The 8,981-nt window shown below is 55.9% G+C and overlaps 3 protein-coding genes across 3 annotated transcripts; all 3 read left to right on the top strand.

Moving 5' to 3' along the window:
• Positions 1 to 359: 359 nt before the first annotated feature.
• SETTUDRAFT_166291 (uncharacterized protein) lies at positions 360 to 2,585 on the top strand (the record flags this gene model as incomplete). Its single annotated transcript, XM_008033270.1, has 2 exons — positions 360 to 632; positions 713 to 2,585. Coding segments are annotated over exons 1-2 (2,003 nt in total), but the record flags the coding sequence as incomplete, so codon positions are not given.
• Positions 2,586 to 3,589: 1,004 nt separating this feature from the next.
• On the top strand, positions 3,590 to 5,011 carry SETTUDRAFT_166292 (uncharacterized protein). The gene has a single exon (XM_008033271.1). The coding sequence runs from the start codon at positions 3,697 to 3,699 to the stop codon at positions 4,849 to 4,851; it is 1,155 nt and encodes a 384-aa protein (XP_008031462.1). The 5' UTR covers positions 3,590 to 3,696; the 3' UTR covers positions 4,852 to 5,011.
• A 293-nt stretch (positions 5,012 to 5,304) lies between these two features.
• SETTUDRAFT_166294 (uncharacterized protein) lies at positions 5,305 to 8,284 on the top strand. Its single transcript, XM_008033272.1, has 5 exons — positions 5,305 to 5,520; positions 5,575 to 5,894; positions 6,221 to 7,405; positions 7,716 to 7,809; positions 7,866 to 8,284. Exons 1-4 carry the CDS (start codon positions 5,431 to 5,433, stop codon positions 7,789 to 7,791), a joined length of 1,671 nt encoding a protein of 556 aa, XP_008031463.1. The 5' UTR covers positions 5,305 to 5,430; the 3' UTR covers positions 7,792 to 7,809; positions 7,866 to 8,284.
• The last annotated feature ends 697 nt before the right edge of the window (positions 8,285 to 8,981 follow it).

Raw genomic sequence — 8,981 nt, forward strand, 5'->3', positions numbered from 1 at the left:
AGTAGGCCGATCGATAGCCGTGGAGCGATGGGCGCTCGGGGCCGCGGCTGGACCAAGCGCGGCGGGTAAGTAGGTGCGCCCCAAAATAGCCGGGCAGGCTCCCAAATGACCCCAAATGTCGACATGACGCCTCTAGTCGGCCCAATCAGCGCGCCGCTGCCGCTGCCTGCATGCCTCTCGCATCTCGCAGCCATCGCACCCCGTCCAAGAATAGATGCAGCCATATTTGTGGCCTTTGTGCCGTTCCGGGCAGATATAAGGTACTTGACGCTCACTAATAGCCCTCGACGCATGCCAGGTAGACCGCATAATTTGCTTCCGCTCCTTCCTTCACATCAAGCCCGCTGGTCGAGCTTTTGAATGCCCATCTTTAATTACGAGCAGCCCGGTCGAGCCCTGCCATCCTGTCCCTTTCGAATCGTCCCGTCGCGCCTTAGTCGTTATTGCCGCATCGTTTACGGCCTTGCTTCATATACCACGGCTCTGGGTACCTCGACCGCCCATGTCCTCCTCGTCCCCTCCCACAGCCACCACCACGACCAAGCACTCGACCGCCATGGTAGGCACCGCGACCGCCGCCGCCAATGCTGCAAAGCAGCAGGCTTCCAAAATGCATCGCCGCTCACGCACAGGTAAGCCCTGCTCCTTCTTTGCGAAGCCCATGCAGGGATCTGCCGCATGCACGGCCGGCTGGCTAACGGGTCTGGTGCAGGGTGCTTCACATGTCGCCTGCGACGGAAGAAGTGCGACGAGGGAAAGCCCTCGTGCCGCGCCTGCAAGCACCTCGGCCTCAAGTGCGAGTACAAGCGGCCCATGTGGTGGAGCAACAATGAGCAGCGCCGCGGCCAGAAGGAGCTCATCAAAAGCATTATCAAGCGCACCAAGCTCAACGAGAAGACGGCACAGGGCAGTGCCATGACCACAAACACCCCCCCAAGCCTGTGCCATTCGATGCAGACTGCAGACACCTTCTCCGACGGCGTCAGCTGTACACGGGCGCCTTCTGTCGACTCGCAAAACTCGCTCGACTACACCTTCAACCCTGCTGCCGCTGCTGCTGCTGCTGCCGCCGCCGCCGCCTCCATCGACTTCTACAACGCGGCCATGCCCCCGCCCAGCTTCCCGCCCAGCTTCGCCCATCCGGGCCACTATGTCCCATACGACATTGACATCAAGACGGAGAGCCAGATGTTCATCAACGACATTCCCACTCGCCGCGACTCGACAATCTCGTCGTACAGCCACTACCAAACCCCTCCCGTCTACCCACCAGACAACTGGATCCAGCAGGACTACTTTGAGCGCCGCGAATCCTTCACTGAGGAGCCTCTCGACTTTCCCATCTTTGAATACAACACATATGGCACCTTCAGCCCCTCGCACCAGCCGTCGATCCAGGTGGACGACTGCGACCGACATCTGCTCAGCCACTTCCTGGAAAGCATCATGCCATCCGCTTTTCCTGTCCTGGAAACAAACCAGCCTGGTGCAGCGCAGCGCGATGTCATCATCCCTGCGCTCGAGACCAACAAGGCATACCTGCACTGCTGCATGAGCATCTCTGCACTACACATGAAGACCACTCAGGGGCTTACGGGCGAGCAGATTGACCAAGACATCCAGCGACACCGCGGTGAAACCGTTCAACAGCTTACCGCAGCCCTCTACAGCGACAGCAACCACGGCCAGACACTCGAGGCAGCGCTCGGCATGATCTTTTTCCAGTGCTCCGTCGGCCGGTTCAACGACGGTCTCATGGACATCCCATGGCACGGCCACTTTGAAGCAGTGCAGAACCTTGTCCACAGGCTCGATCTCCCTGCGCAGATGATTGCCATGAACGGACAGGCGCATGTGCAGCCTCCCTTCAACATGACACTGGCTTCGTGGATTGACATTCTCGGCGCCACCATGCTGGGCAGGACGCCATCGTTTGCCGACACGTACCGGGAGAAGCTCATTGCAGACGCATCATCCGGCCTGGCAGAGCTCATGGGATGCGAAGACCGCATCATGTACCTCATCTCGGAGATTGCGTGCCTCGAAGCGCTCAAGAACGAGAACATGGACGTGTGCCAGCTCTGCCAACACATCAAGCTGCTGGGCGAACAGATCAGCCTCACTGAGCCGCCCCAGGGCTCGCTCAACAGCGCCTACACGTCAACAGGCGAAATTCTCCCCAGGCAGCTTCGCCGCAACATGACTGCAGTGTACCGCCTAGCCGCGCGCATCTACCTCTGCAGCCTAGTGCCGGACTTTGATCGCACGTCGCCGACGTTTGTCAACCTCGTCAGCGCTCTCTGCAAGGCCATAGAGTACATCCCCGCCGGCCCAGAGGGATTCGACCGCGCCCTGGTCTGGCCACTGCTGGTCGCTGGCTCCATTTCGGTGCCGCAGTCTGGCTTCCGCAACATGTTTGCTGAGCGTTCGGCCATGCTGGGCGAGGCGGCAAACTTTGGATCGTACGGCCGGGTCAAGAACCTCCTCGAGGAAGTGTGGCGGGTCAACGACGAAAACCTTGCAAAGGGCAACACCCAGAGTGTCCACTGGCGGGACATGATGCGACAGAAGAACTGGGACTGTATCGCCCGTTTCAGCTTCTATTCCTCTCCTATAGAGTTTGCTCTCATACACCCTCACCCACACACACACCACACACACACTCTCTCTCTCTCATCAGCCCGCATGGCTACACTGCTACACTACTCTACTATACACGCGGCCGCCGCTGGGGTGCTGCGCTAGCTCCCCAAGACCACATTTGCCCCCCCTTTTCCCAGTCTGGCCTGGCCTGCCCAGGGGGCTGCCAAAAAACACCACGCCCAATCTAGCCGTAGTCTCGTTAGCCGTAAAAGTCGCTCCTAACGCCATCCAATCGATGCTATTGCGCCGTATGAATGCTGCCCTGCTCCTCCTCGGAGCCAATGGTATCCAAATTACAAAAGTGGGTATCGTGTTGAAGAAAAATATATGCAAAAGAAATAAGCAAATGCTTTGGGTGGGGTCGCCCCAAGAAGTCGGCCGCGCGGGGGGGGGGGGGAGGAGGGCCAGACGAAGAGAGAATGTAAGTCGCAAAGAGCAGCACGCCAGACCAGGATGCATACCAGCAGAAGAAGAAGCAGCAGCTCAGATGAGCAAAAGCTCAACCTGACTGACGCCTCACTCTTACATGCATGCATGCCATGCAGACGTGATTGGCCGGCCCCCGTATACCAAAGGGGGCCCTGACTACGCAGCCCTCCGCATGTGGCGCAGTAGTCGCAGTCGCTGGCGCCCGTTGCTACTGGTACAGTACGAGGCGTGGCCGTGGAGAAGAGAGGCCTTGCCTGTCTAAAATTAGCGAAGCAGCACCGGCGGCCGGAGTGCGAGTGCGAAGCCGCAGCAGCTCACCGCGGACGTACATGTACAGCAACCGCCATCTCCAGATTGCCATCCGAGCCCCGAGTCAGAGGTCGTGTGCGTGAGAGCGAGAGCCTGGGTGCGTATGTGTGGCGGGTGCGTCCAGCCTCGTCTTTGCCTGTGTCGTCGTCGCATTGCTCACGACGTCAAGTACGAGCCGCCAATTATTGTCATTCTGCCGTCGCCGTTATTAACACACAGACCTCTCGTATACCGCCCACCCCCCCACCCACGTGTATACACGCATCGTCCCGCCCCGTATCGTACTCCTCGACTCTCGAAACTCCACCTTCCCCCATGGCGTCTCCAGCCACGATTCCGTTCACCTCAGTCGACACCACCACCCGCCAGCCCGCCAAGGACGAGGTAGAGTCGCCCAGCATCTCGAGCGCAAATGCGCTTGCCCGCTACGAGTATGAGGCGGGCCATGGCAATGCCACAACAGGCACCAAGATCCTGATGGTGGAGTGGGAAGACGACGACACAACGCGGGGCGTGCGCGGCGACTGGCATATTTCGTGGGACGGCAGCACGCGCGTCTTGCCTGCCAACGACCAGCCTGCCAATGATGTGCATCGCATGTACTTTCTGCTGCCCCCGGGCGTTGCGGTACCTACCAGCGTCACACTGACGCTACGGCCACAGGACGCCAGCAAACCTCCCGTCGTCTGGCATACCAACCCCCTCCCGGCCCTCTTCCCACCGGAGCTCGGGGCGTCTGCGCGTGCAGCGGGCAAAAAGGGTGTCTTGCACACCATCTGGGCAAAGAAGCGGCTGCAGGTGCTGCAAAAGGAGATTGAGGCCGAGTCACGCACCAACGTCGAGGGCGTGGGCCTGCTCATGGCCGTGCAAGAGAAGGAGTGGATCGAGTCGACGTTTGGCGTGAATGCCAAACCGGCAGGCCTGAGCATCTCACTGGGAGAGCCCACGCTGGCTCCGATGAAGGGGCCCTCGAGCCCTCGATCGCCTGGCGGAGGGCGGCTGATGGACAAACTGGCGGGACTGCGACTAAGCACGAGCGAAAAGGACCTCTCGCCCAACAGCAGCACGCCGGGTTTCTCCAACCCCCTATCGCCCGAGTCGTCGGATATTGCCATTAGTTCGTTCGCTGTCTTCAAGGGCGCAAATCCATCGACACTTGCGGCGAAGCCTCCGCAACCACCCCAGGCTCAGCCAGCAGATCCACCTCGGAAAATCGCGGCCCAGGCGCCTCCGCAGTTCATCATGGAGCAGCAGAGTGCTGGCATGGGCTCGCTCAACGCACTATCTGGCCCAGCGCCCGTGTTCCAGTCTCGAGCCCCGGTGCTATCGACCGCCACCGATGATGACGACAAGGACGACGGCTTGTTTGCGCTGCCCATTAGCCCGCGAAGCCCCGAAGTGGGCAAGAGTCCATTTTCGTTTTCAGCAAGCGATACGGCCCCTTTTCTGAAGGAAGAGAAGGCTGCTTGAGTGACAATACACGTGCTTGTTGTCCCGGAGTCTTGGGGTATGGAATTCTGGTCTTGGTCGGAGAGGCCGTGTAGCCCTCCTGTTTGGCGTGATACCTTGGCGGCTTTGTTGCCTCTTTGCAAAATCCTACATAGGTCAATACATCATCATGAACAAGATTATCACTAGACTGTGCCCGAGCCGTTTAGATTCTGACACGCAAATGTCCACTGCGCATGTGGAAAATGAGGATATTTCGTGCTACCCAAAGACACTCGTCAAGCCAACCTTGGATGACACTCTCCAATGAGACTCTGCATACCGTGTATTCCGTGTATTCCGCATGCTACATCAAGCGGCTCATGGCCGCTGGCGTCACTGCAAGGCGGGCTGCTCGTATTCACGCAGGCGTTCGGCTTGGCGTCTGCGCGCTACGGCGCTGACGAAAGTGGTTTCGCCGACGCGAACTCGAGCGCGGCTTCCACGGTACGACTGTCGCAAAGCTCTTTCCACCATCTCCGAGCTACTTTTGTCCGTCGCATTCACATCTCAGCCTAATATCACCTACAATCCTTCGCAACAAGCAAAATCCGCGACACGATGTTGGCCACCGGGCGCGGCAGCATTGCCCAAGTGCACTACACTGGAGAAGAGGCTGCCGGTGAGATCAACAAGCTTCTAGGCGCAGTCGTAAGTGCTCCGTCTCCTCGCTGTGTGTGCAGCGTCAGCTGACGGCCCATCTAGGTAGAGAATGAAGACGATTTCGAGAGGTGGGAAGCGCTCGTCACTCGCGCCTCTGAGCTCGAAGGCGGTGTCACCCGCAACTCCAGTCCGTCGGCCATCGAGCTCGTCCGCAACGTCTACGACTGCTTTCTCACAAAGTTCCCGCTGTTTTTTGGATACTGGAAGAAGTATGCCGACCTCGAGTTCTCGATTGGCGGTACCGAGACTGCGGAGATGGTGTACGAGCGTGGTGTTTCCTGCATTACACCGTCAGTGGATCTCTGGGCCAACTACTGCACCTTCAAGATGGACACGTCGCATGACAACGATGTCATCCGAGAGTAAGTCTTGCCTTTCCTCCCCTTCCCCTCCCGATTCGGAGGCTCAAACTCGCCGTAGCCAGCGGTGGGCTCCCGCGCACTCGGGCGTTACATGTTCAGCTGTCGCGTAATCTCTCGCTGCATACCGTTTGACGCGCCTCATCATTGCCCCCCGTCACTTTGCCCCTCCCACGAAAGAGCAAAACCTAAGACGTTGGACGCACGAAGTCGATAGCCTTACCATCCCCTTGTTGGCATACTGGGTTACTTTGCAAGATCTCACCCCATTCCCCCTCCAGCCCCCTCTTTCCCCATGGTTCCAAAATTCATGCATGCTGACCGAATAGGCTTTTTGAGCGGGGCGCTCATTTTGTCGGACTCGACTTTCAAAGCCACCCATTCTGGGACAAGTACATTGAGTTCGAGGAGCGCATCCAAGAGCCAGCCAACGTTACCAAGATCTACAGCCGTGTCTTGCACCTGCCCATCTACCAATTTGCCCGATACTACGAGAAGTTTTCCGTTTTGCTCTCCAACCGACCAGTGGAGGAATTAGCCGATCCCGAGACGCTCGAAAGCATGAACGCTGCGGTCCAGCTAGAGAACCAGGGACAACCCGAGAAGCCGGCGCTTGAGGTTGAGCGACAGCTGCGCACAAAGATCCACGAATATTACTACAACTCGTACTCCAAGACACAGCAGGAGGTGACAAACCGCTGGACCTTTGAACACGCGATTAAGAGGGCCTACTTCCACGTCACAGAGCTAGAAGAGTCGGAACTTGAAAACTGGCGCAAGTACCTCGAGTACGAGGAGAAGCAGGGAGACTTTGAGCGCACGTCCTTCCTGTACGAACGCTGCCTGGTTGCCTGTGCGCTGTACGATGAATTCTGGCTGCGATACGCCCGTTGGATGTTCTCGCAGGGCAAAGAAGAGAACGCAAGAATCATCTACATGAGAGCTAGTTGCATATTTGTGCCCATCTCAGCCCCCGCCATACGCCTCAATTGGGCTCGGTTCGAGGAGAAGCTCGGTCGAACCTCTGTAGCTCGCGATATCTACCTTTCTATGCTCGAAGAGGCGCCTGAGCACACGGAGACTCTCATTTATCTTGCAGGCGTCGAGCGACGGCACCAAGGCAACGATGCGGCCGTCCATCTTCTGGAAGAATACATTGAAGGGTCCAACAACCAGATTGGCGGCATACTAGCAGCGGAGCAAGCACGAATACTCTGGCAATGCAAGGGCAGCGTTGACGAGGCACGTCAGATTTTCAAGGACAAGTACGAGCGATTCCGAGACTCGCGCGAGTTTTGGATCAAATATCTGGAGTTCGAAGTGGCACAGCCTTCCTCCGACCAGGAAGAGTCTCATGCCCGGATAAAGGCGGTTCACGAGCTGATGCGCACCAAGGGCCGCTTCACTCCTCAAGTCGCAAAAGAGCTATCACACTTTTACATGGCCTACCTCCTGGACCGTGGTGGCAAGAACGCAGTCGAGGAATATATGCAGTTGGATAAGGATGTCAACGGGTATGTATCATCTGCTCAGAGCGCTCCCTCTTAAACCCCCTCCCAAAAGAAAAGAAAAGGCCAGCCTCACAATGCAGCAAATAAACGCCAGCGCAAATAGTATTATAGCGCAAGCTCTTCTCGGCACAAGAGAGCTGCCATCTGCCTTGGTTCAGAGGCTTGCTCCTCTTGCACTGTCCCCACCCCCCCCCTCCTTTTGACCTTTTTATTATTTACCACATTTCTGCACTTGCATGACTGCTAGCAAAACGTAATACACCACACTTCTTGTCACCCCGTTGTGCTTGCTGACCTTTTGTGTTCGTCACAGTGCGAAACAGGTTGAAGACGTATCTGTTGCTCTGCCCGTTGTGCCGGCAAAGCCCAGTCACCGAACCCGCTTCTAGCAGTGCGGTAGTAATCTGGTACGTATTCCGACTCTTCTCAGCGCACCGACTCACTGCTGACTATGTTGACACAGACGAGGTGTGGTTTCCCTCTAGTACCAGAGCGCTTTGACGTGTTCAGCCTCTACGCCCAAAAGTAACTCTTGATCAGCTGCGTGTCGACCCAGATGGAGCCGGCCATGGTGCATTTTACGGTGCATGGCCGAAGACGATAATTTTTACAACGCCCCTCTGAGAAAGGTGCTCGGTCAAGTGCCCTTGATAGGTAAAGCTCTTTTTGATCCCGTTGACGCTCTTTGTTTTTCTGTTGTTGTTTCTTTATTGACGGCATTATATATTTATGGCGTTTGTAATTTTTTTTGGTAACCATGCACGAAAAAAGAAAAGTGCATGTCTAGGCTCGCAAGAAGAACTATTCCTTTTATTTTATTCCCCGACTTGCTACCATGCAAGCAACATGGAGGGCCCGCTGTTTTTGATAGAAAAATATGTGCAATATGTGTAAAAGACAAATACAGCTCAATTTTTATTATATCAGACAAGAAGCACTACTTTGTGTGTGGATTTTTTTTTGCATGTGATGGCATTCATACATAATGTCATAAAGCATTCTCAAACTATCTAGGACGATGTGGTTGCAATCAATTGTGTGTATATATAGATGGAGACGGAGTCTTTTTTTTCATAATCTCAATCATCATCATTATATAACGTGTTTTACAAGCGAGCGCCGCGTACAAGCGAGCGCCGCACCCCACTAAACCTGCGCACCTCTATAAGCCTGTAGTTCCACCACAATATAGTTGTTTTACTGTATATTAATATAATAGATTAAGCAGTACCTAGAGTATCTTTCTTGCACGTACGCGAGTTGTGGCCAGTTTCTCTACACCTACTGCAGCGCGCCAAAGCCTGGCGGCTGACACCTGATCGCTCTCCTCCCTAACGCTCTTCATAAGCAATCTGCTGATTAGCCTCACGCTAAGCAAGTAGATCCTCTCTAGCTCCCTTTGTTAGCACTCCATGCTTCTATATCCGCTTCCTTTTACGCTGCCTACGCTTTGTTGCTGCCTCGTTAGCCCTCTTAAGGCTGGCGATCTAATCGCGCATTAGCTTAGCCAAGAGCATTATTCTCTCTACCCCCTTCTTAAGCTAGCTAATCGCCGCAATATTAACGCTAGTGACGAGCT

Source organism: Exserohilum turcica, assembly GCF_000359705.1.
Source record: "Exserohilum turcica Et28A unplaced genomic scaffold SETTUscaffold_9, whole genome shotgun sequence".
In the NCBI taxonomy this organism is placed as follows: domain Eukaryota; kingdom Fungi; phylum Ascomycota; class Dothideomycetes; order Pleosporales; family Pleosporaceae; genus Exserohilum; species Exserohilum turcicum.